Source organism: Sebastes fasciatus, chromosome 21 (genome assembly GCF_043250625.1).
Source record: "Sebastes fasciatus isolate fSebFas1 chromosome 21, fSebFas1.pri, whole genome shotgun sequence".
Lineage (NCBI taxonomy): Eukaryota > Metazoa > Chordata > Actinopteri > Perciformes > Sebastidae > Sebastes > Sebastes fasciatus.
Genome location: NC_133815.1, coordinates 17499858 through 17526782, shown reverse-complemented (window position 1 = coordinate 17526782; position 26925 = coordinate 17499858). Strand labels below are relative to the sequence as shown.

Genomic DNA, 26925 nt, shown 5'->3' with positions numbered 1-26925 from the left:
TGATGGACACTGAGGTGTCTTTGGGAGCATCTGAGGAAAATGTGAGATTCACTTTATTCATTAAAATCATCCCATGAATCATCATGTGTTGACAGGATCCAATAACAAACACTTATTATCTTACATGAAACATTGAGCGTCGTTCTCTCCTCTGCTGTCTTGACGTCTTTTCCTTCATTTACAGGATATCTGGCTGAACAGGTGATGATGAATCCATCATGTTCGTCTGACAGAGTGAAGGTCTTCTGGATTTTAGTTGTGAAGGTTCGATCTGTGTTTTCCTCTATTTTGTTGTGAGGGTCTTGCTGGAGAGTCCAGGTGAGTTCAGGAGGGGAGTGTGGACAGGGAGTGAAAGCTGAGCAGGTTATAGTGACAGACTGCTTCTCCTTCAGATCACCTGAGATCTCAATGCTGGGCCTCGGAGGAGAATCTGGGGTTTCAAATCAAACACAGATTGTACTATAAAAAAAAAGATCATGATATATAGAACTCTTTTTAAAAACTAAAGCTGACACAGAAGGTGACAACCTTGTATTGAAAATGCATAAAGTATATAAAGTTTGCTTTTTAATATCCCAAAATTCGACAATTTTAATGTCAAACTGTAACAACAGAATCAGTGTTTAATCAGAATTTAAATTCATGGCAAAGTGAAAAACCTCCAAAATTAAAAAGTTGGAACTTTAACTTTTTATTCTAAACAATAACATTATAGACTGACTGATAAAAAAACAAAGCTCTCTTACCTTTGACTGTTATTCGAAGAGGATCACATTCAGCTGTTGCCCTGAATGGTCCGTTCTCAATTCTGAAGAAGTACCAGTCTGTGTAACTTGTGTTTACAATGGAAAACAAAGTGGTGCAGTTATTTTGACTCAGGTCTCCAGTAAGACTCATTGGATAGATATTATCCATCCTGCTACTGTTGAAAATCACATTATGTGGTTTGTTGGCAAAATATTGGCTATTTTTAATCCACACTCCGAAGGTTGATCTTGTGCTGTTGAATTCTTCTTCTGATTTAACTCTAAAGTTACATGAGATTTGCAGACAAGATCCACTCAGTGCTTCCATCTCCTTTGGAGCAGTAATGAATAGGGCTGACTCTTCGGGACAATCAGCCAAAGCACCTGTGAAACAGACTCATGATGAACAAATTGTGGAGCGAAATCTGCATGACAGAGAAAGTTCATGATGCACAAACTGTAATTCAGCAGCAACATGATTGGCCCTTTTAACAATGTCAGTCTGAAACATTTCACTTTGCAGACAGAGCATGAACAGTTGAAAAAAATAACGTCTCCAAATAAAAGTGATTGAACAAACAGCTCACCTGAAACTAAGAAGACGCTCAGTAACACAAAGGCTGTCACCATTTTCACAGACAGGACTGAAATGACACTCATCACCTGGATTTGATAAAAAGTTACTTTTCATAAAACATCTTTTAAAGGGACTGTTTGTAACTTTCAGAAATGCTTGTTAACAGCGACACCTGTGGCCGCTAAGTCAAAGAAAGTCAGCGTCGGGCTTGTGCTTGTGCTCTTGCTTGTATTCGCGCTTGTGCTCGCTCTAAATAGACATAAACGAGCATCGCTCAAAACAGTGAGGCGACACGCGTCAGCTAAAACCACAATATCACTCTATCTTTCACCTGCTTGGCAGTAATGTTAGCTGGCGAAAGTTTCTCCATGAATCAATGCTGATTCTAATGTTGGCTTTTCCTACCTCAGCCTCCCGACCGCGGCCGGAGGGAACAGGGGAGACACCGGCACCCGGTCAGAGACGATAACGTAACTCGCTGTGGAGCCCCGTCACTTCACAAGACACGGGAAACTTCTGTTGGTCTGGAGGAGCTCCAGCATTTGTTTCTGCACAAACGTCCACTGTACATTCGCTAGATATTCTCAGAGCTACGAAGTCTTCTGCAGTGTGTACTGTGCGCGCATGCACGTGAGATTAGAGAGAGCTGAGTGAAGGCAAGCAGGCAGAGGAGCAGAGGAGAAAAGTCTCCGGACCTGGAGACCAAAGCTAGGGTCTCCCCCGCGTACTACGACCGCGGCCAACACTGTTTTGCAAGACGTGCTTCACTAGATATAACTTTGCGGTTTTGGTGCTTCCGTGTAGTTTGTGTTGGAGTCTGAGTCTGAACAGCGTAGCCACACACGAGCGCACATGGGACACCGACCCGGGTGATTTATACGTTTAAGAAGTTACAAACAGTCCCTTTAAACGAAGCATTCATGTTCTTTTAAAGCCACCTCAAATTAATACATTCAAACCAGGAACTCTCCGTGTACAACCAGGTGTTACTGTGTTATAATAGTGATCAATAAGCTCTGCAGAGTTGAAAACAGTTTAAATATAAAACGATCCAGTGTGAGTTTATGATGTTTCTGCTAAAACTAAACCCAACAAATAAAAGTACAGTTCATGAAAAGCAGCAAAATAAAAGGAAACTCTCAGAGTTAAACATAAAAGCAGTAACATGTTACCTTACCAAAGGAGCCGGCAGCTAAAATAAAGAAACAGTTAGTTTTAAAATCAGACAATTTGTGGATGTCAGCAGAACTGCAACAGACCCAGTAGCTACCCGACTTCCCTGCTAAGCCGTTGTGATATAAAAGCAAATATGAAATGACTGAAATACTGCAGAAAAAGAAGAAGACTTCACTCCTCCTGCTCACATCCTGTGAGTGAGGAAGTCATCTTTTGAGACAACTTGATCTTATCAGGGTGCAAATTACTTTTTTATTTTCAAAGATTATTTTTATCACATGACTCACAGCAAGCCTGTATGACTTATTAGGGGCCGAACAGTTATGCTGCTGGTCCCTCTTGTTTCTGTCGATATTATCTTCTCCTGTAGTTCTTGGAGACTACTAAGACTACTAAACGTCATCATGCAGACTCGTCCGCCATTACAGTCTCGTTGTTTATACTTACGCTCATGCGACCGTGGTGTAGTTTATTTATAGCCTAATGTTAGCTTTTTACTTCATAAAAGTGGTGTTTATTTGTGGAGATTATCTTGCTGAACAAAACGTAAAGAATCATAAACATTTGTTTGCCACCGAGCTTATTTTCTGCAATAATCCAAAACCCAATGTAAAAATCCCATTGGCTTTTTGTCGAGGGAACCAGGGCGATGCTAACTTCCTGGCTGGCCTACAAAAATACGTCATCACTGGAGCACTCTATAGAGGGAGCTTTATTACGAGTAGTTTATTTGTTTGGTACTGTTTTGTTATTACAAAGGAGGAGGATTTGAGTCCATCAGTACAGATAGCCAGTGTTCATCATATCAGATCATATAACCAAAGAGTAATTTATTATACAACAAACAGCTGTTTCTTCTGTTGGAAAAATCAGATAATACAAGTCAATACGTAGCAGCTGTTTACTGTGTTAATGCTGTAACCTTGACTGTTAGCCAACAGAGATTTATAATGTAGATCTGCATGTCGTTTACTATCAACTATCGAGTGATCCAGTTAGTTTAGATAAAGGTCTAGATGTACTCATGCTGAATTTCTTCATTTTAAACATGCAACTTCTCAGTAATGTTAGCAAATACAGAAGTGGTGAAGTGGTGAAGTGGTGAAGCGGTGATGCCTGTTGTTGAGAAGGTTAAAGAAGTTTGTTGCCGTCTTGGTGCAGACTATACGGAGCCTCTTTGTTAATATTTTATTACCTTTATAAAGTATAGCTGCAACGTAACCCTCGGCTACAGCTAAAACAAAAGCAGTCTGTATGTAGTCTAACTATTTAGCTTAGTTTGCCACATATCTTAAAATGCTTGTAAACTAAGCACCTGGCTGAGACAAAGCAGCTCCTCCTCCCCCTGTTCATAATCTACTTATTCCCCCTCGGTCAGATCCTACGCCACTTCAACCTGGACTTCCACTGCTATGCTGACGACACTCAGATCTACCTCAGCACCAACACCCCCCACAACCCACCGCTCTCCCACATCAACTCCTGCCTCTCTGCAATTAAAGCCTGGATGCAACAGAACTTTCTAAAACTCAACAGCGACAAAACACAACTCCTTCTCATCGGCTCCAAATCCACCCTCACCAAAACCAACAACCTCACACTCAACATCGATGGCACTTCTGTTTCCCCCTCCCCCCAGGCACACAACCTTGGCGTGATCTTTGACTCCACCCTCTCCCTCGAGCCCCACATCCGCCAACTGGTCAAAATATCCTTCTTCCACCTCCGCAATATCGCAACAATCCGTCCCTCCCTCACACCCCCTACAGCAGAGACACTCATCCACGCCTTCATCTCCTCCCGCCTTGACTATTGCAACTCACTCCTCTATGGCATCAGCAACACCTCCAACTACAACTGGTCCAGAATGCAGCTGCCTGACTCATCACCCACACCAAATCATGGCATCATATCACCCCAGTCCTGAAAGACCTTCACTGGCTCCCCGTCTCCCACCGGATCTCCTACAAAATCCTGACCCTCACCTACAAAGCCCTCCACCAACTTGCGCCCCCCTGTCTCTCTGAACTCCTATCCCCCTACCAACCTCAACGGTCCCTCAGATCCACCTCAGCTGGTTTACTCTCCACCCCCAAGTCCAAACTCCGCAGCTTTGGGGACAGAGCATTCTCCAGGGCAGCTCCCAAGCTCTGGAACTCACTCCCCAATCTCATCAGAGACTCCGATTCCCTCACCACATTCCAGTCCCGCCTCAAAACACATCTTTTCTCATCTGCTTACCCATAGCCCCCCCCCTCCCACTACCCATCAGTCCGTGTGTATGTATGTGATTGTGCCTGTGTATGTCGCTTTTTGTCGTTCGTCTCCTGTCTGTCTCACACCGTTTTCCCCCTGACTATGTTAAAGCGTCTTTGAGATCACTAAAAAGCGCTATATAAATCTAATATATTATTATTTTTTATTACAAGGCTGACGTGGGAAATGTGAAGCTAAAATGCACACTTCAATATTTGTTTATTTATTACAAGTCATTTTGTCGTCGCAATACTGAACAATGTTATCGCACATCTCAGATTTTACTCGTATCCTGCAGGCCTACACTCAGCTTAAATCCAGAGGAGCAAACTGACAAGTCAAGTTCCTCAGAAAGTGTGCCACGTCAAAGAGTAAATAGTCAATAAGTGAAAAATAAACACACTTCTGGACTGAGGAAGACGTTTTGTCGCTATGACGATCCTGCAGAAGGACTTGTCGATAAAACCCAGCCAACCAACTTCCCCTTTTTACTCAGTTCTCAGCTTTTTCTCAGCACTCTGTTCATGACTTGACCAGTTTACATCTCACCACTTCACTTTGGCTGTGAGGTGTCTATGTTTCCTTGTAGAACTGAAAATAATATTTATTAACACCAACATCATGCCTCAACTTATTGTAAAGTGTATTTCACACATGTAGGTAGCACAGAGTTTATGATGACTTGTGCACAGTCTGTATCACTGCTGCTCTGCATTGCCGTGCTGATGAGAGAACCTCAGTGATTAAAACGCTTTGTTCACTTCAAATGCTTTTAGTGCTTTTAATTCAGCAGGCTTATACACACGTATATACAAAAACATGATATATAATACTACAATATAATCTTGTAGTACATTGTTAATGTGTGAACTGCTTCTTCTCGTGTCACTATTTAGAATAGTTCCCTATTAAGAGCCTTTTTCGGACTTATACTTGCACTGATCTGATGTACAGATTGCTCATCGCACAGCAACAGTCACATGAGGTCAGTTCACACATATGATTTATTATATCTTGATGGCAAAACTATTTGAGCTGCAGTGTGTGGAGGATTTGAGTTCCCCTTTATTTAACTGTGGCCAGTGAAGATTGCATTTTCCTCTCCAGTGTCTTTTACTACAATAACTGACATATAAAACATTTTGTATAAGTAAAAAATAAAGGTATATAAAGGATTTGTATATTACAAATCCCACCCAAACATGATCACAAAACAACACTCATTTCTTCTTCACTTGAGCGTAGAGATCCTCTGGGACGTCAGCAGCCTGTCTTAAGCTGCTCGCTGTCTGGGACACGTTGACCTGTGCATACAGCGTATCCTGCTGCTGTCCACCGTCCTGCTCCGAGGCCGAGGACTGTTCAGGTCTCCGCTTGGAGAAGTCTATCTCTCCATAATGGATGTCTTCTTCTGTTTTGCTTGCTGGCATTTCAAGAGTCAGCTCGTCACCTCTTTGACTCTGTGAAAAAAAAGGTGATAAAGGTGTTAAATGATACGTCTGAATACTGATTCAGGTTAAATTAGTTATGATGCTGGTAGATTACAGTGCAACCTTTAATATTGTTGTACAGTACTTCTAGACTGGCTGAAAAATTACACTAAATTACAACCCTCACTAGAGTCAGGCCATATCTTGAAGGTAGGGGCTATGCTGTCGCCCTTAGTGATCATTATTCAGAGAGTGGAGTCCCCCAGGGTTCGATTCTCGGGCCTCGATTATTCAACCTCTGTGTGCTTCCACTAGGCCAAATCATGAAAGACAAAAAGACTGCTTATCATAGCTATCCAAATAACGTCCAAATCGAAATAAATAATATGGATGGAAACTTATTTCCTTCAGTTAAATCAAGATAAGAAAGTTGATTTTGCAACAAGGAGGAAAGACTCAAAGTTATCGCTCAGGTTACATTATAAAGACTAAAGGCCAACATTTTGTATTCATATACTTATCAAAACACAATGCAATTGTACAAAAGGATGACCATAGAAAACTATGAAGAAGAGTAGGCTACACTAATTTTGTATTTCTCACATACATGGTGGAGGCGGGTAATGTTCCTGTTTCTTAACCACTTCAATGTTTCATCTATTTTCTTTAAAACAATATAGACTAAAGTTAAGAGCAAACCATTCCTAATGTACTAACTACCAATTATTTGTAAATGTATGACTTTAGCAGACTTAGAGAATGTGTGTTTCAGAGAGTATTCATACAGATTAAAATCAGTTAACTCAGTTACTGAACACTTACACCTTGGAGTTACTATAAATATATAGTAGCTAACAACTAATCTCCATGTAAGAAACTGTTTTAATGTAGTGAGGCATTAATCTCCATTTATGTATAATAACAGCTGGTGCATATTCCTCCTGTTCTTAAATCTTTACACTAGCTTACAGTAAGCTATAAAATACATTTTAAACTGCTGCTGCTAGTTTATAAATCATGTCAAAATGTGTTTCTGATATGTGTGAAGAATACAAATGTTGACTTTTAGGAAGCAGCTAGTGTCTCGAGTCAGAACCAAACTCTTTTAGCTATCATGCTGTAAACAGATAAAACCAGCATCCTGTTGATAATGAATGTGCTCCAACTTTAGCCATTTTCAGATCTAAACTTAAAAAAAAAGCTAAAAGATTAATATCTGTGTGTTTTTTTTTGAGGATGATTGCTTACAGTTGCATCACATTTGTCATGCTTCTTATTATTTAACCTCTAAAAGATTGCCAACTTAGTATTAAGACCGATGCTTTCGACATATTCACTGTGAGCAGATTTAAAATATTCACAACACACACTGTACAATGAAGTTTAATATTCACCTGAGTTTGTGGACGTTTTGACTTAAACCACCTGGAAGACATGAGAGAGCTGTCAGAATAATTATTGTACTTTCTGTTTCAGGTTAAATAAATAGTGTGCTGCCAACAAACAGTAAGGACTGATGGGAGACAGACATAGTTGAATGTGCATCAGTGGAAAGAAAATCAAGATTGAAACTAAGGATTTGTAAAGTCAATTCATAGAACAGGTGCAGAAATGAGCAAAATTGATATGCCCTCACCATGAACATAGTTGAAACTTCAGTGCCAGAAACTGAATTAATTTAACTAATTTACTTACCAAACACAGATAGCAAAGCAGATGAGTATGATGACAAGGATCCCTCCAAGAGCTGAACCCCACTGTAGTGAGCTGACAGAGCTCTCTGTTCATAGAAAAAAAAAACAGGTGACTAAAAGAAAAAAAAGAATGAATGTAGACATGTAACAATACAGGTGTAGCCCTTATTTGTATAGCGTCATTTCATAAAAATGCAGTAAAAAAAAGTGCTTAAGAAGAAACTAAAACAAACAAGTGAAAAACAGAAAAGAGAGGAGAGCAGATTCGATTAAAATAAACAGATTCAGTTCAGTTCTACATTTACCTGCATTATTAATCCGTGATGTCTGATTACCGAGATCATTTGTGGCCACACAGTAATAACCTTCTATATCTGTCACAGAGGTCACCTTGAAGCTATAAAAGTCTCCTTCAGCTACACTGATGGGTCCGCTTTTGCTGGTCTTGAACCAGGTGAAGTTGACGGGAGGATTGGCTCTGCTGGAGCAGGTCAGGTTCACCAGGCTACCTGCTGACACCAAACCTGATGGACTGATGGACACTGAGGTGTTCTTGGGAGCATCTGAGGAAAATGTGAGATTCACTTTCTTCATTAAAATCATCCCATGAATCATCATGTGCTGACAGGATCTAATAACGAACACTTTATTATCTTACATGAAACATTGAGCGTCGTTCTCTCCTCTGCTGTCTTGACGTCTTTTCCTTCATTTACAGGATATCTGGCTGAACAGGTGATGTTGAGTTCATCATGTTCGTCTGACAGAGTGAAGGTCGTCTGGATTTTAGTTGTGAAGGTTCGATCCGGGTTTTCCTCTATTTTGTTGTCAGGGTCTTGTTGGAGAGTCCAGGTGAGTTCAGGAGGGGAGTGTGGACAGGGAGTGAAAGCTGAGCAGGTTATAGTGACAGACTGTTTCTCCTTCAGATCACCTGAGACCTCAATGCTGGGCCTCGGAGGAGAATCTGGAGTTTCAAATCAAACACAGATTGTACAATAAAAAATAGATCATGATATATTAGAACACTTTTTAAATGCCAAAGCTGACACAGAAGGCGACGACCTTGTATTGAAATGCATAAAGTATATCAAGTTTGCTTTTAAATATCCCAAAATTTTACCATTTTAATGTGAAACTGTAACAACAGAATCATTGTTAAATCAGAATTTAAATTCATGGCAAAGTGAAAAACCTCCAAAATTAAGAAGTTGCAACTTTCACTTTTTATTCTAAACAATAACGTTATAGACTGACTGATAAATAAGAAACAAAACTCTCTTACCTTTGACTGTTATTTGAAGACTATCACAATAAGTTGTTGCCCTGAATGGTCCGTTCTCAATTCTGAAGAAGTAGTTGTCTGTGTAACTTGTGTTTACACTGGAAAATAAAGTGGTGCAGTTATTCTGACTCAGGTCTCCAGTAAGATTCATTGGATAGATATTATCCATCCTGCTACTGTTGAAAATCACAGAGTTTGGATATTTGTTAGAATCTGTGGTATTTCTCATCCACACTCCGAAGGTTGTTCTTGTGCTGTTGAATTTCTTTCCTCGTTTAACTGTAAAGTTACATGGGATTTGCAGGCAAGATCCACTCAGTGCTTCCATCTGCTTTGGTGCAGTCATGAATAGGCCTGAGGTTCTAGGACAATCAGCCAAAGCACCTGTGAAACAGACTCATGATGAACAAATTGTCGAGCAAAATCTGCATGAAAGAGAAAGTTCATGATGCACAAACTATAATTCAGCAGCAACATTTTCTGTTCTTTTACTTCTAACAATGTCAGTATGAAACATTTCACTTTGCAGACAGAGCATGAACAGTTGGGAAAAGTAACCTCTCCAAATAAAAATGATTGAACAAACAGCTCACCTGAAACTAAGAAGACGCTCAGTAACACGATGGCTGTCACCATTTTCACAGACTGGACTGAAATGACACTCATCACCTGGATTTGATAAAAAGTTAGTTTTCATAAAACATCTTTTCAATGAAAGCATTCATCTTCTTTTATAGCCACCTCAACTTAATACGTTCAAACCAGGAACTCTCCGTGTACAACCAGATATTACTGTGTTATAATAGTGATTCATTATCTCTAAAAAGTTGAAAACAGTTTAAATATAAAATGATCCAGTGTGAGTTTATGATGTTTCTGCTAAAACAAAACCCATCAAATAAAAGTAGAGTTCATGAAAAGCAGCAAAATAAAAAAAACCTCTCTGAGTTAAACATAAAAGCAATAACATGTTACCTTACCAAAGGAGCCGGCAGCTAAAATGAAGAAACAGTTAGTTTTAAAATCAGACAATTTGTGAATGTCAGCAGAACTGCAACAGACCCAGTAGCTACCCGACTTCCCTGCTAAGCCGTTGTGATATAAAAGCAAATATGAAATGATTGAAACTCCTCCTGCTCACTTCCTGTGAGAGAGGAAGTCATCTTTTGAGACAACCTGATCTCATCAGGGTGTGAATGACATATTCATTCTCAAAGATTATTTTTTATCACATTACTCACAGCAAGTCTGTATGCCTTATCTTCTCTTGTAGTTCATGTTACATCAATATCAATAGTGACACATTAAACAAGTATAAAAAATATGAACAAGTCAGTAGATATAAAATATAGACATGTACTATATAGAGGGAGTTTTACTACGAGTAGTTTAGTTGTTGTGGTACTGTCTTGTTATTACAGAGGAGGATGGTTTGAGATCATCAGTATAGATAGCCAGTGTTCATCATATCAGATCATATAACCAAAGAGTAATTTATTATACAACAAACAGCTGTTTCTTTTGTAGGAAAGCTCAGATAATACAAGTTAATACGTAGCAGCTGTATACTGTGTTATTGCTGTAACCTTGACTGTTAGCCAACAGAGATTTATAATGTATATCTGCATGTCGTTTACTGTCAACTATCAAGTGATCCAGTTAGTTTAGATAAAGATCTAGATGTACTCATGCTGAATTGCTTATTTTTAAACATGCAACTTCTCATTAATGTTAGCAAATACAGAAGTGGTGAAGTGGTGAAGCGCTGTTGTTGACAAGGTTAATGAAGTTGTTGCCGTCTTGGTGCAGACTATACAGAGCCTCCGTGCTATTATTTTATTACCTTCATAAAGTATAGCTGCCACGTAACCCTCAGCTACACAAGCTAAAACAAAAGCAGTCTGTATGTAGTCTAACTGTTTAGCTTAGTTTGACACATATCTTAAAATAGTTGTAAACTAAGAAGCTGGCTGAGACAAAGCAGCCCCTCCTCCCTCTACCAGGCTGACGAGGGAAATATATAGCTAATATGCACACTTAAATATTTGTCTATTTATTACAAGTCATTTTGTCGTCGCAATACTGAACAATGTTATCGCACATCTCAGATTTTACTCGTATCCTGCAGGCCTACACTCAGCTTAAATCCAGAGGAGCAAACTAACAAATCAAATTCCTCAGAAAGTGTTCCACGTCAAAGAGTAAATAGTCAATAAGTGAATAATAAAAACAATTCTGGACTGATGAAGACGTTTTGTCGCTATGACGATCCTGCAGAAGTACTTGTCGATAAAACCGAGCCAACCAACTTCCCCTTTTTACTCAGTTCTCAGCTTTTTCTCAGCGCTCTGTTCATGACTTCACCAGTTTACATCCCACCTCTTCTCTTTGGCTGTGAGGTGTCTATGTTTCCTTGTAGAACTGAAAAGAACATTTATTAATACCAACATCATGCCTCAACTTATTGTAAAGTGTATTTCACACATGTAGGTAGCACAGAGTTTATGCTGACTTGTGCACAGTCTGTATCACTGCTGCTCTGCATTGCCGTGCTGATGAGACAACCTCAGTGATTAAAACGCTTTGTTCACTTCAAATGCTTTTAATTCAGCAGTCTCATACACATGTATATACAAAAACAAATGAGAAAATACCTGATAAAAATTAACACACTCTGCTTCCTCATCACCTGAATTTAACTGTCCTGTTGTCAAAGATATATATATTCACATGCAAAGAAATCCCGTTGAGGCAATGAAAAATAATTACCATAATAATGCCATAAATCAGCACAATCTTACACAAACTAATGATGAAGCTGCTATATATTATGTTCATGTAATCTAATGCCCTGTTTGCACTCTGTTCATCTTACCAATCTTCTGCAAAGTAAAGCCATTTAATATTTATGAACTAGCTGAATAAGAAATAGAGAAATATTCCATTTATGGTGAACATGACATCATCTTCTTCTCCTTCATGATCCTTGGATCTCAATCACTCTGTTGACATAGTCTGCTTCTACTGCGTCCTGTGGACATGAAACAACAGAGAGAGAGAGAGAGAGAGAGAGAGAGAGAGAGAGAGAGAGAGAGAGAGAGAGAGAGAGAGAGGTGTTAAGTGCTCTGTGGTGAGTCTACTGCGGTTTGAAGAGAAATGCCAGCAGCACATTTTATTGTTGAAGGAATAATGTACCTGTTGCTCACCTTCACTGGTTTGTTGCAGCATCTTGATCTAAACCACCTGAAAGAAAAGGAAACGAAGGAATAAAAGTAATAAATGAACTTTTCAAAGAGACCAATAAGTCTTTAGCTGCAAATGACCACATCATACAAAAGTTTGTCTCACCACTCAAAGATGATGATTGTACTGTAGAGCGCTACGATTCCCAGGATCTTCAGTGTAACGTAGACGACAGTCCCAAACTCTGGATTATCTGTAACAAGACAGCATGGTCACCTTCTCCTTAATGGGAAATGTTACGGCTCTAAAACATCATCAACCTGAATTCCTTCTGTTTACCTCAAACATAAACTGGTTTATAGCATCATTTCATACAAATGCAATAAAAGGTGTTTTACAGGGTACTCAAACAAACAAACAAACAAACAAACAAACAAACAAACAAACAAACAAACAAAGCAATACAGAAAATGAGGAAAACTGAAAAAAGAGGAGAGCAGATTAGATTAAATTAAACAGATTCAGTTCAGTTCTACATTTACCTGCATTATTAATCCGTGATGACGTCTGACTACCGAGAATATTTGTGGCCACACAGTAATAATCCTCTATATCTGTCACAGAGGTCACGCTGAAGCTGTAAAAGTCTCCATCAGATACACTGACAGGTCCGTCTTTGCTGGTCTTGAACCAGGTGTAGCGGCTGACGGGAGGATTGGCTCTGCTGGAGCAGGTCAGGTTCACCAGGCTTCCTGCTGACAACAAACCTGATGGACTGATGGACACTGAGGTGTCTTTGGGAGCATCTGAGGAAAATGTGAGATTCACTTTATTCATTAAAATCATCCCATGAATCATCATGTGCTGACAGGATCTAATAACAAACACTTATTATCTTACATGAAACACTGAGCGTCGTTCTCTCCTCTGCTGTCTTGACGTCTTTTCCTTCATTTACAGGATATCTTGCTGAACAGGTGATGATGAATCCATCATGTTCGTCTGACAGAGTGAAGGTCTTCTGGATTTTAGTTGTGAAGGTTCGATCTGTGTTTTCCTCTATTTTGTTGTGAGGGTCTTGTTGGAGAGTCCAGGTGAGTTCAGGAGGGGAGTGTGGACAGGGAGTGAAAGCTGAGCAGTTTATAGTGACAGACTGATTCTCCTTCAGATCACCTGAGATCTCAATGCTGGGCCTCGGAGGAGAATCTGGAGGTTCAAATCAAACACAGATTGTACAATAAAAAATAGTTTATTATAGATAGAACTCTTTAAAAACCAAAGCTGACACAGAAGGTGCCAATCTTGTATTGAAAATGCATAAAATGTCTAAGGTTTACTTTTAATATCCCAAAATGTGACCATTTTAATGTCAAACTGTAACAACAGAATCAGTGTTTAATCAGAATTTAAATTCATGGCAAAGTGAAAAACCTCCAAAATTAAAAAGTTGCAACTTTCACTTTTTATTCTAAACAATAACGTTATAGAATCACTGATAAAAAACAAAGCTCTCTTACCTTTGACTGTTATTTGAAGAGGATCACAAGGAGCTGTTGCCACAAATGGTCCATTCTCAATTCTGAAGTAGTACCAGTCTGTGTAACTTGTGTTTACACTGGAAAATAAAGTGGTGCAGTTTTTCTGACTCAGGTCTCCAGTAAGACTCATTGGATAGATATTATTCATCCTGCTACTGTTGAAAATCACATCATTTGGTTTGTTTGCAAAATCTGTGGTATTTTTCAGCCACACTCCAAAGGTTGTTCTTGTGCTGTTGAATTCCTCTTCTGGTTTAACTCTAAAGTTACATGGGATTTGCAGACAAGATCCACTCAGTGCTTCCATCTTATTTGGTGCAGTAATGAATAGGGCTGTTCTTTCAGGACAAACAGCCAAAGCACCTGTGAAACAGACTCATGATGAACAAATTGTGGAGCAAAATCTGCATGAAGAGAAAGTTCATGATGCACAAACTGTAATTCAGCAGCAACATGTTTGGTCTTTTTAACAATGTCAGTATGAAACATTTCACTGCAGACAGAGCATGAACAGTTGGAAAAAGTAACATCTCCAAATAAAAGTGACTTAACAAACAGCTCACCTGAAACAAAGAAGAAGCTCAGTAACACGATGGCTGTCACCATTTTCACAGACTGGACTGAAATGACACTCATCACCTGGATTTGGCAAAAAGTTACTTTTCATAAAATATATTTTTAAACAAAGCATTCATGTTCTTTTAAAGCCACCTCAAATGAATACATTCAAACCAGGAACTCTCCATGTACAAGCAGATGTTACTATGTTATAATAGTGATTAATAATCTCTGCAGAGTTAAAAACAGTTTAAATATAAAACGATCCAGTGTGAGTTTATGATGTTTCTGCTAAAACAAAACTCAACAAATAAAAGTAGAGTTCATGAAAATCAGCAAAATAAAAAAAACTTCCCTGAGATAAACATAAAAGCAGTAACATGTTACCTTACCAAAGGAGCCGGCAGCTAAAATGAAGAAACAGTTAGTTTTAAAATCAGACAATTTGTGAATGTCAGCAGAACTGCAACAGACCCAGTAGCTACCCGACTTCCCTGCTAAGCCGTTGTGATATAAAAGCAAACATGAAATGACTGAAATACTGCCGAAGAAAAAGAAGAAGAAGTCTTGACTCCTCCTGCTCACACCCTTTGAGTGAGGAAGTCATCTTTTGAGACAACTTGATTTCATCAGGGTGCAAATTACTTATTTATTCTCAAAGATTATTTTTATCACATGACTCACAGCAAGCCTGTATGCCTTATTAGGGGCCGAACAGTTATGCTGCTGGTCCCTCTTGTTTTTGTCAATATTATCTTCTCCTGTAGTTTTTGGAGACTACTACGACTACTAAACGTCATCATGCCGACACATCCGCCATTACAGCCTCGTTGTTTATACTCGCGCTCATGCGACCGTGGTCTAGTTTATTTATAGCCTAATGTCAGCTTTTTACTTCATAAAAGTGGTGTTCAGTTGTGGAGATTATCTTGCTGAACAAAACGTGTAAGTATCATAAACATTTGTTTGCCACAGAGCTTGTTTTCTGCAATAATCCAAAACCCAATGTAAAAATCCCATTGGCTTTTTGTCGAGGGAACCAGGGCGATGCTAACTTCTTGGCTGGCCTACAAAAATATGTCATCCCTGGAGCACTCTAAAGAGGGAGTTTTATTATGAGTAGTTTAGTTGTTGTGGTACTGTTTTGTTATTACAAAGGAGGATGGTTTGCTGTTACCTTGACTGTTAGCCACAGAGATTTATAATGTATATCTGCATGTCGTTCACTGTCAACTATCAAGTGATCCAGTTAGTTTAGATAAAGGTCTAGATGTACTCATGCTGAATTTCTTCATTTTAAACATGCAACTTCTCAGTAATGTTAGCAAATACAGAAGTGGTGAAGCGGTGATGCTCTGTTGTTGACAAGGTTAAAGAAGTTGTTGCCGTCTTGGTGCAGACTATACGGAGCCTCCGTGCTATTATTTTGTTACCTTCATAAAGTATAGTTGCAACGTAACCCTCAGCTACACAAGCTGAAACAAAAGCAGTCTGTATGTAGTCTAACTGTTTAGCTTAGTTTGCCACATATCTTAAAATGGTTGTAACCTAAGCAGCTGGCTGAGACCAAGCAGCCCCTCCTCCCTCTACTAGCATTACCTGCAGGCAGTGCTTCTAGTTTTACGTCCTTTTGGCTCCGATTTTTGCATAGAAAGAATTTAGGAGAAGAAAAATAATGATGATAAAAATGTGGCAAAAAAAGCCCAACCTTACAGAGAGGAAACAATCTTCATCTTCATTTCTGCAGTAATTAAAATGACTGTATGGTGAAAAGGGGATACACAATACATAACAAAACAAGGTCGATGCCTTGTCAGAAATAATCAGAAGATATCACGAAACAAAATGACACATAAACATATCAAAACTAAATGTAATCTCGTACAACATTACGAATGTGTGTGCAGAACTGCTTATGGTGCCATGTTCACTATCCTTTGCATGTCATCATTTTTTACTATAGCTCCCTATTTAAAGCTTTGGGACTTTTATTTGCACACATCTGGACATATGAATAACAAATCACACATAAACAGCTGCGTGAGTTCAGCACACAAATATTTATTTATTTTTATTTTATTTTATCTTTATTTAACCACATAAGTCAATTGAGAACCAATTCTCATTTACAATGACGACGTGGACAAGAGGCAGCAAGACATTAGAACAGGGTCTCCAACCTGTTTCCCTCTGAGAGCTAATTTGACAAAATGAATGTGGCTGAGAGCTACTCAAAGCACCAAGTCTGTCTTACTTTTATGGTCCTTTAATAACGTTTCAGCCACCGCAGTCATCGCCTCTTTTACAATTCTTTCATAGGTGAAGGGCTTTTTTGTTTCGTTAGGATGTGCGCCACTAAACGATGGCTCTTTCCTTCATCGGCCTTCTTTGGTAAACAGAGACTGTCGTCTTTTAAGGATTGTTTTTGGCTCCTTTACCTTCTTTGTTCATAAACTGCTACCAGCCGGAAAGTCCCATGAAAAGTTGCTTTGGACTTGGCGCTCGACGATACATCTTTTACTGACTAACACGCTCACACTGCAAATGTGAGACATACCGATTCCTCATGAAAATAATGTATTTTTTGCCTTTTATTGGCCTGCGGTCATTGTCAAATCCGGTCTCTGTATGTTATGGCGTTAAAAACCTGACAGCAGCCTAACTAGTTTAATTGACAGCCGATAGGCATATAATCATTTGGTCTCAGAATGGGGTGGGATGTCTGTGAATTTGATTGGGTTGTAATTTGAACAGTTTTACAAAGAACTGTTAGCGAGCCACTCAGAAACTGGTAGCGAGCGAGCTACTTGTTGGAGACCCCTGCATTAGAACATAGAACATAAATACGACTACTGCAATAAAACAGACAAAATTAAAACATCACAATAAATACAGTATATACAACAATATATATATATATATATATATATATATATATATATATATATGTGTTGCAGAGAGGCAAATTCAGAAGCAGGTGCAGCGATCAGAAACTATCACTTGTAATGAGTCATTAAAGGAGGGTAACAGAATAAGGGTGTGGAGTTTTAGCATCTTTTGCAACTCATTCCAGTCACTAGGAGCAGCAAACTGGAATGAGAGACGACCAAAGGAGGAATGACCATACTGAAGAATTTGCTAGAATGTAAATTGCAGTTCCTGTTGTAGATATTGAGTAGTGACCGGAGGTATGGAGGGGTTTTGCCAATGATAGTCTTCTGGTCTGACGCCTGCTATAGAGGGATGGCCAGTTGACTATAGAGAATACAGGTTACAGTGATGAGTGTTGAAAGGGACACCGGTGACAAAGCGAATGGCAGTATGGTAGATGACGTCCAGTTTATTGAGATGATTTTTGGAGGCGAGTCTGTAGATTAAGTCACCATAATCCAGGATTGGGAGAATATGTTGATAATTGACATTGAAAATCTGCAGGATGTGGATGTTTTAAATTTCTCTCCATTGAACTGTAGTCAGCAAAGACAACATTAAGGCACATTAAATATGAATTCTACACAAATATATTTTTTGTCTTTTAACAAGAGCACTCATTTTCTCTTCACTTGAGCGTAGAGATCCTCTGGGCCGTCGGCGGTCTGTCTTAAGCTGTTTGCTGTCTGGGACACTTTGACCTGTGCGTACAGCGTATCCTGCTGCTGTCCACCGTCCTGCACCGAGGCCAGTTCAGGTCTCGTGGAGAAGTTGATCTCTCCATAATGGATGATTTCTTCTTCTGTTTTACTTGCTGGCTCTTCAGCAGCCGCCTCTTCACCCGTTTGACTCTGCAAAAAAATAATCCAAACAGGAAGTGTTGTGAGGTGAAGCTTCAGCTGGATCCTTCCATGTTAAATAATTACCAACACTGCGTCAGGTAGACTCTACAGCCAATGTGAAGAGACGTAAAACATTCAAAACACAGGCCTGCTGTAGAGGGAAGTTTAGTATGGTCTCACCTGAGTCTGTTGTGCAGTTGCATGTGATGACTTTAAACGCCTGGAAGACATTAGAGTGATTATACTGTATACTTTAGGTTCAGCATACAGTGTGCCAGTAAAGTGTCAACACAGGTGGGAAACAGATATTATTGAGTCATCTGCTTTGATTTGTGACACTTACCAAACACATACAATCAGGCAGATGAGTGCGATGAACCCAACGATTCCTCCAATAAACGGCCCCAATTCTAGAGAGCCAACTTCACCTTAAGACAAGAAAACAAAGCCAATATAAGTGACTAAAAAAGTGTTGAATGTTGACGTGCAACAATATTGATGCAGCATCGCGGAAGTCCCACTTTTTACCTTTCATAGTCAGATGGATCTCTCTTGATGTTCCATTACCAAGCTCATTTGTGGCCACGCAGATATAAACTCCTCCATCAGTGACATTAAAGCTGTAAAAATCTCCTTCAGATACATTGACAGGTCCGTTCTCGCTGGTCTTGAACCAGGTGAAGCGGCTGACAGGAGGATTGGCTCTGCTGGAGCAGGTCAGGTTCACCCGGCTACCTACTGACACCAAACCTGGCGGACTGATGGATACTGAGGTGTTTTTGGGAGCATCTGAGGAAAATGTGATAGAGATGTGAGATAAGAGAGTAGCACCAGAGCCGTGAGAAAGGAGAATAATCGTGGAAACACTGGTTGTCTTACATGAAACATTGAGCGTCGTTCTCTCCTCTGCTGTCTTGACATCTTTTCCTTCATTTACAGGATATCTGGCTGAACAGGTGATGTTGAATCCATCATGTTCGTCTGACAGAGTGAAGGTCTTCTGGATTTTAGTTGTGAAGGTTCGATCTGTGTTTTCCTCTATTTTGTTGTGAGGGTCTTGTTGGAGAGTCCAGGTGAGTTCAGGAGGGGAGTGTGGACAGTGAGTGAAAGCTGAGCAGGTTATAGTGACAGACTGCTTCTCCTTTAGATCACCTGAGATCTCAATGCTGGGCCTCGGAGGAGAATCTGGAGTTTCAAATCAAACGCAAATTGTACAATAAAAAAAGGGTTATGATGGATAGAACTCTTTTAAATGCAAAAGCTGACACAGAAGGTGACAACCTTGTATTGAAAATGCATAAAGTATATAAAGTTTGCTTTTTAATATCCCAAAATTCGACAATTTTAATGTCAAACTGTAACAACAGAATCAGTGTTTAATCAGAATTTAAATTCATGGCAAAGTGAAAAACCTCCAAAATTAAAAAGTTGCAACTTTCACTTTTTATTCTTAACAATAACGTTACAGACTGACTGATAAAAAAACAAAACTCACTTACCTTTGACTGTTATTTGAAGAGGATCACATTCAGCTGTTGCCCTGAATGGTCCGTTCTTAATTCTGAAGAAGTACCTGTCTGTGTAACTTGTGTTTACACTGGAAAATAAAGTGGTGCAGTTATTCTGACTCAGGTCTCCAGTAAGATTCATTGGATAGATATTATCCATCCTGCTGCTGTTGAAAATCACATTATGTGGTTTGTTGGCAAAATATTGGCTACTTTTCAGCCACACTCCGAAGGTTGTTCTTGTGCTGTTGAATTCCTCTTCTGGTTTAACTCTAAAGTTACATGGGATTTGCAGACAAGATCCACTCAGTGCTTCCATCTTATTTGGTGCAGTAATGAATAGGGCTGTTCTTTCAGGACAAAAAGCCAAAGCACCTGTGAAACAGACTCGTGATGAACAAATTGTGGAGCAAAATCTGCATGAAGAGAAAGTTCATGATGCACAAACTGTAATTCAGCAGCAACATGTTTGGTCTTTTTAACAATGTCAGTATGAAACATTTCACTGCAGACAGAGCATGAACAGTTGGAAAAAGTAACGTCTCCAAATAAATGTGACTGAACAAACAGCTCACCTGAAACTAAGAAGACGCTCAGTAACACGATGGCTGTCACCATTTTCACAGACTGGACTGAAATGACACTCATCACCTGGATTTGACAAAAAGTTACTTTTCATAAAGCATCTTTTAAACGAAACATTCATGTTATTTTTAAGCCACCTCAACCTAATACATTCATACCAGGAACTTTCCATGTACAACCTGATGTTACTGTGTTATAATAGTGATTAATAATCTCTGCAGAGATAAAAACAGTTTAAATATAAAATGATCCAGTGTAAGTTTATGATGTTCCTGCTATAACAAAACCCAACAAAAAAAGTAGAGTTTATGAAAAGCAGCAAAATAAAAAAACCTCTCTGAGTTAAACATAAAAGCAGTAACATGAAATGACTGCATGTTAACACAGCCGGTGACTCTTGCTTCTCTCTTTTATGAAGAGATTTCTTTTAGGATACGACTTCACACTAATGCTGTAACCTTGACGGAGACTGGTGTGAGGTTAATGGTAGGAGGGATGTTTGGAGGTTAGATTTCTGTGACGTCAAACTTATGTAGAGAAGCTAATGTCGATACCTCCATTCACTCACAAGACCCTGTATGGTACTAAAGCACAATCAACATGGCCTCGTGGTGCCTTTTAGACATTAAACAATACAATGTTTACAGGCTGAGGCCCAAAGATTTTCTTTTTTTGGCAAAATTCTGACAAAAAGTAGATAAAGTTTTAACATTTTTACTCATAAAAAGTTTTTCAATTAATTTTAGTACCAGATCTTTTAATACACCATTGACTGAGTCTCATGAAATGCCCTTTTATTTTTGATTGAGCTTGATATTCAAATATATATATATATATATCAGAAGTCCATTAACTTCTCCAAAACACCGTAGCAGGTTTCCAGTGGGAATTACTATGCATAATTCATCTTGCCACTTTTGTAATGTTTGTGATTAATTTGTTTGATTTCAGGTGATGTTTACACACAATTATGTGAAATGTTGGACCAATAAATGCAACTGAGATTAATAGGTATTTTTTAGAAGTTGTATTTCATGGTTTTTATTACAGTGCAATGAATAAATATCTTCAAATGCAGAAAATGTCTCATGTTTATTTTTTTAAGTAATTAAAATACAAATAAAATGTGGGACACAAAATATGAAAGAAAAATAATGGATAACTAAATGAGATTAAATATGCTTCGTTAAAAATGATCTGTAAAATATCACAAAATTACACAAACCTTTCCAGAAAATATGATCTTGTAGTACTTTGTTAATGTGTGAACTGCTTCTTCTCATGTCGCTATTTAGAATAGTTCCCCATTAAGAGCCTTTTCAGACTTATACTTGAACTGATCTGATGTACAGATTGCTAGTTCTCCTTTATTTAACTGTGGCCAGTGAAGATTGCATTTTCTTCTCAAGTGTATTTTCCTACACTAACTGACATATAAAACTTCTTGTATAAGTAAAAAATAAAGGTATATTACAAATACGACCCAAAAATGATCACAAAACAACACTCATTTTTTCTTCACTTGAGCGTAGAGATCCTCTGGGACGTCAGCAGCCTGTCTTAAGCTGCTCGCTGTCTCTGACACGTTGACCTGTGCATACAGCGTATCCTGCTGCTGTCCACTGTCCTGCTCCGAGGCCGAGGACGGTTCAGGTCTCCGCTTGGAGAAGTCGATCTCTCCATAATGGATGTCTTCTTCTGTTTTGCTGGTTGGCATTTGAAGAGTCAGCTCGTCACCTCTTTGACTCTGTGAGAAAAAAGGTGCTAAATGATACGTCTGAATACTGATTCAGGTTAAATTAGTTGCTGCTAGATTACAGTGCAACCTTTAATATTGTTGTACAGTACTTCTAGACTGGCTGATAAATTATACTAAATTACAACCCTCACTAGAGTCAGGCCATATCTTGAAGGTAGGGGCTATGCTGTCGCCCTTAGTGATCATTATTCAGAGAGTGGAGTCCCCCAGGGTTCGATTCTCGGGCCTCCATTATTCAACCTCTGTGTGCTTCCACTAGGCCAAATCATGAAAGACAAAAAGACTGCTTATCATAGCTATCCAAATAACGTCCAAATCCAAATAAATAATATGGATGGAAACTTATTTCCTTCAGTTAAATCAAGATAAGAAAGTTGATTTTGCAACAAGGAGGAAAGACTCAAAGTTATCACTCAGGTTACATTATAAAGACTAAAGGCAAACATTTTATATTCATATACTTATCAATGCAATTGTACAAAAGGATGAACATAGAAAACTATGAAGAAGAGTAGGCTACACTAATGGTTTGTCTGTTTTTTCTCACTTACATGGGCGGGGTGGGCGGAGGCGGGTAATGTTCCTGTTTCTTAACCGCTTCAACATTTCATCTTCCTTTAAAAAATATAGACTAAAGGCAAGAGCAAGTCATTCCTAATGTACTAACTACCAGACCTTCGTAAATGTATGTATGACTTTAGCAGACTTGGAGAATGTGTTTCAGAGAGTATTCATACATATTAAAATGAGTGGGAAATAACAATTAAGGTTATGCTAACAAAACTGACGTTATTTTGGTTTTAGTTGATTAGGCTAATGTCATAACCTTTGGTAATTTGATATATATTTCGTTTTTTTTGTGAAATTTAATTTTGAATCTTCCCAGTTTACATAGCTATTGAATAATACTTAAAGGTAGGATTGATAGTGTTGTTCAAATACATTTTTTGTTATATTTGTTGAAATTCTCATTGCATGACAGGGTGCTCCAACTTTAGCCATTTTCAGATCTAAACTTAAAACAGTTTAGATTTCTTACAGTTTCCAAACACAGCATGTTGCTAACAGGTTGTTTTGTCACATTTGTTGTACTTCTTAATATTTAACCTCTCAAAGATTGTCAACTTAGTATTAAGACAGATGCTTTCGACATAGTCACTGTGAGCAGATTTAAAATATTCACAACGCACACTGTACAACGAAGTTTAATATTCACCTGAGTTTGTGGACGTTTCGACTTAAACCACCTGGAAGATATGAGAGAGCTGTCAGAATAATTATTGTACTGTCTGTTTCAGGTTAAATAAATAGTGTGCTGCCAATAGAGAGTAAGGACTGATGGGAGACAGACATTATTGAATGTGCATCAGTGGAAAGAAAATCAAGATTGATACTTAAGTTTTGTCAAAGTCAAGTCGCAGAACAGGTGCAGAAATGAGCAAAACTGACAGATCACATACTCATCCATGCCCTCGGGGTTACCAACATCGGTTTAGTTAAAACGTTATTGCCAGAAACTGAATTAATTTAACTAATTTACTTACCAAACACAGATAGCAAGGCAGATGAGTATGATGACAAGGATCCCTCCAAGAGCTGAACCCCACTGTAGTGAGCTGACAGAGCTCTCTGTTCATAGAAACACAAAACCAGGTGACTAAAAGAAAACAAAGGATGAATGTAGATATGTAACAATACAGGTGTAACCATTATTTGTATAGGGTCATTTCATAAAAATGCAGTAAAAAAAGTGCTTCACAGAGAACTAAAAAAAACAAGTGAAAAACAGAAAAGAGAGGAGAGCAGATTAGATTCAATTAAACAGATTCAGTTCAGTTCTACATTTACCTGCATTATTAATCCGTGACGACGTCTGATTACCGAGATCATTTGTGGCCACACAGTAATAATCTTCTATATCTGTCACAGAGGTCACCTTGAAGCTGTAAAAGTCTCCTTCAGATACACTGACCGGTCCGTCTTTGCTGGTCTTAATCCAGGTGTAGCGGATGACGGGAGGATTGGCTCTGCTGGAGCAGGTCAGGTTCACCCGGCTACCTGCTGACACCAAACCTGATGGACTGATGGACACTGAGGTGTCTTTAGGAGCATCTGAGGAAGACGTGAGATTCACTTTATTCATTAAAATCATTCCATGAATCATCATGTGCTGACAGGATCTAATAACAAACACTTTATTATCTTACATGAAACATTGAGCGTTTTTCTCTCCTCTGCTGTCTTGACGTCTTTTCCTTCATTTAAAGGATATCTGGCTGAACAGGTGATGTTGAATCCATCATGTTCGTCTGACAGAGTGAAGGTCTTCTGGATTTTAGTTGTGAAGGTTCGATCTGTGTTTTCCTCTATTTTGTTGTGAGGGTCTTGTTGGAGAGTCCAGGTGAGTTCAGGAGGGGAGTGTGGACAGGGAGTGAAAGCTGAGCAGGTTATAGTGACAGACTGATTCTCCTTCAGATCACCTGAGATCTCAATGCTGGGCCTCGGAGGAGAATCTGGAGTTTCAAGTCAAACACAGATTGTACAATAAAAAATAGATTATGATATTAGAACACTTTTGTGAAAGCTGACACAAAAGGTGTCAATCTTGTATTGAAAATGCATAAAGTGTCTAAGGTTTGCTTTTTAATATCCCCAAAATGTGATCATTTTAATGTCAAACTTTAACAACAGAATCAGTGTTTAATCAAAATTTAAGTTCATGTCAAAGTGAAAAACCTCCAAAATTAAAAAGTTGCAACTTTCACTTTTTATTCTAAACAATAACGTTATAGACTGACTGATAAAAAAACAAAACTCTCTTACCTTTGACTGTTATTTGAAGAGGATCACAAGAAGCTGTTGCCCTGAATGATCCGTTCTCAATTCTGAAGTAGTACCAGTCTGTGTAACTTGTGTTCACAATGGAAAATAAAGTGGTGCAGTTATTCTGACTCAGGTCTCCAGTAAGACTCATTGGATAGATATTATCCGTACTGCTACTGTTGAAAATCACATTATGTGGATTTTTAGCAAAATCTTGGTTACTTTTAATCCACACGCCGAAGGTTGATCTTGTGCTGTTGAATTCCTCTTCTGATTTAACTGTAAAGTTACATGGGATTTGCAGACAGGATCCACTCAGTGCTTCCATCTGCTTTGGTGTAGTGATGAATAGGGATGGGCTTTTAGGACAAACAGCCAAAGCACCTGTGAAACAGACTCGTGATGAACAAATTGTGGAGCAAAATCTGCATGAAGAGAAAGTTCATGATGCACAAACTGTAATTCAGCAGCAGCATGTTCGGTCTTTTTTAACAATGTCAGTATGAAACATTTCACTTTGCAGACAGAGCATGAACAGTTGGAAAAAATAACGTCTTCACATTAAAGTGACTGAACAAACAGCTCACCTGAAACTAAGAAGACGTTCAGTAACACGATGGCTGTCACCATTTTCACAGACCGGACTGAAATGACACTCATCACCTGGATTTCACAAAAAGTTACTTTTGATAAAACATCTTTTAAAAAAAGCATTCATGTTATTTTAAAGCCACCTCAAATTAATACATTCAAACCAGGAACTCTCCGTGTACAAGCAGGTGTTACTGTGTTATAATAGTGATCAATAAGCTCTGCAGCATTGAAAAGAGTTTAAATATAAAACGATCCAGTGTGAGTTTATGATGTTTCTGCTAAAACAAAACCCAACAAATAAAAGTAGAGTTCATGAAAATCAGCAAAATAAAAAAAACTTCCCTGAGTTAAACATAAAAGCAGTAACATGTTATCTTACCAATTTGTGAATGTCAGCAGAACTGCAACAGACCCAGTAGCTACCCGACTTCCCTGCTAAGCCGTTGTGATATAAAAGCAAACATGAAATGACTGAAATACTGCCGAAAAAGAAGAAGAAGTCTTCACTCCTCCTGTTCGCACCCTGTGAATGAGGAAGTCATCTTTTGAGACAACTTGATCTCATCAGGGTGCGAATAACATATTTATTTTCAAACATGATTTTTATCACATGACTCACAGCAAGCCTGTATGCCTTATTAGGGGCAGAACAGTTATGCTGCTGGTCCCTCTTGTTTTTGTCGATATTATCTTCTCCTGTAGTTCTTGGAGACTACTAAGACTACTAAACGTCATCATGCAGACTCATCCGCCATTACAGCCTCGTTGTTTATACTCGCGCTCATGCGACCGTGGTGTAGTTTATTTATAGCCTAATGTGAGCTTTTTACTTCATAAAAGTGGTGTTCATTTGTGGAGATTATCTTGCTGAACAAAATTTGTAAGTATCATAAGTGTTTGTTTGCCACCGAGCTTGTTTTCTTCAATAATCCAAAACCCAATGTAAAAATCCCATTGGCTTTTTGTCAAGGGAACCAGGGCGATGCTAACTTCCTGGCTGGCCTACAAAAATATGTCATCACTGGAGCACTCTATAGAGAGAGTTTTATCATGAGTAGTTTAGTTGTTGTGGTACTGTTTTGTTATTACAAAGGAGGATGGTTTGCTGTTACCTTGACTGTTAGCCACAGAGATTTATAATGTAGATCTGCATGTCGTTCACTGTCAACTATCAAGTGATCCAGTTGGTTTACATAAAGGTCTAGATGTACTCATGCTGAATTTCTTCATTTTAAACATGCAACTTCTCAGTAATGTTAGCAAATACAGAAGTGGTGAAGCGGTGAAGTGGTGAAGCGGTGATGCCTGTTGTTGACAAGGTTAAAGAAGTTGTTGCCGTCTTGATGCAGACTATACGGAGCCTCCGTGCTATTATTTTATTACCTTCATAAAGTATAGTTGCAACGTAACCCTCGGCTACACAAGCTAAAACAAAAGCAGTCT

At 38.8% G+C, this 26925-nt stretch overlaps 3 protein-coding genes across 3 annotated transcripts; all 3 read right to left on the bottom strand.

Annotated features, from left to right (window-relative positions):
- Window positions 1–13218: 13218 nt before the first annotated feature.
- Window positions 13219–14518, bottom strand: LOC141759611 (myelin-associated glycoprotein-like). The gene is made up of 3 exons (XM_074621802.1): window positions 14446–14518; window positions 13862–14245; window positions 13219–13550 (listed from the first exon to the last, which is right to left on the bottom strand). Exons 1-3 carry the CDS (start codon window positions 14516–14518, stop codon window positions 13219–13221), a joined length of 789 nt encoding a protein of 262 aa, XP_074477903.1.
- A 3420-nt stretch (window positions 14519–17938) lies between these two features.
- Window positions 17939–20339, bottom strand: LOC141759610 (B-cell receptor CD22-like). Its single transcript, XM_074621801.1, has 7 exons — window positions 20297–20339; window positions 19713–20096; window positions 19093–19398; window positions 18727–19002; window positions 18557–18617; window positions 18394–18433; window positions 17939–18204 (listed from the first exon to the last, which is right to left on the bottom strand). The coding sequence occupies exons 1-7, from the start codon at window positions 20337–20339 to the stop codon at window positions 17989–17991; spliced, it is 1326 nt and encodes a 441-aa protein (XP_074477902.1). The 3' UTR covers window positions 17939–17988.
- Window positions 20340–24228: 3889 nt separating this feature from the next.
- LOC141759995 (myeloid cell surface antigen CD33-like) lies at window positions 24229–25548 on the bottom strand. The gene is made up of 3 exons (XM_074622569.1): window positions 25476–25548; window positions 24889–25272; window positions 24229–24578 (listed from the first exon to the last, which is right to left on the bottom strand). Exons 1-3 carry the CDS (start codon window positions 25546–25548, stop codon window positions 24229–24231), a joined length of 807 nt encoding a protein of 268 aa, XP_074478670.1.
- Between the last annotated feature and the right edge of the window lie 1377 nt (window positions 25549–26925).

Bases quoted from the DNA above. Each gene is read 5' to 3' on its own strand.
- LOC141759611 (XM_074621802.1), bottom strand. From the start codon at position 14,518: ATGAGTGTCATTTCAGTCCAGTCTGTGAAAATGGTGACAGCCATCGTG. The intron at 14,246-14,445 runs GTGAGCTGTTTG...TCTGTTTCACAG, and splicing joins GAGCTTCTTCTTTGTTTCAG to GTGCTTTGGCTGTTTGTCCT. The intron at 13,551-13,861 runs GTAAGAGAGCTT...TTGAACCTCCAG, and splicing joins TCTTCAAATAACAGTCAAAG to ATTCTCCTCCGAGGCCCAGC.
- LOC141759610 (XM_074621801.1), bottom strand. From the start codon at position 20,339: ATGGTGACAGCCATCGTGTTACTGAGCGTCTTCTTAGTTTCAG. The intron at 19,003-19,092 runs GTAAGACAACCA...CATTTTCCTCAG, and splicing joins AACGACGCTCAATGTTTCAT to ATGCTCCCAAAAACACCTCA. The intron at 18,205-18,393 runs GTGAGACCATAC...ACGGGTGAAGAG, and splicing joins CAACTGCACAACAGACTCAG to GCGGCTGCTGAAGAGCCAGC.
- LOC141759995 (XM_074622569.1), bottom strand. From the start codon at position 25,548: ATGAGTGTCATTTCAGTCCGGTCTGTGAAAATGGTGACAGCCATCGTG. The intron at 25,273-25,475 runs GTGAGCTGTTTG...TCTGTTTCACAG, and splicing joins GAACGTCTTCTTAGTTTCAG to GTGCTTTGGCTGTTTGTCCT. The intron at 24,579-24,888 runs GTAAGAGAGTTT...TTGAAACTCCAG, and splicing joins TCTTCAAATAACAGTCAAAG to ATTCTCCTCCGAGGCCCAGC.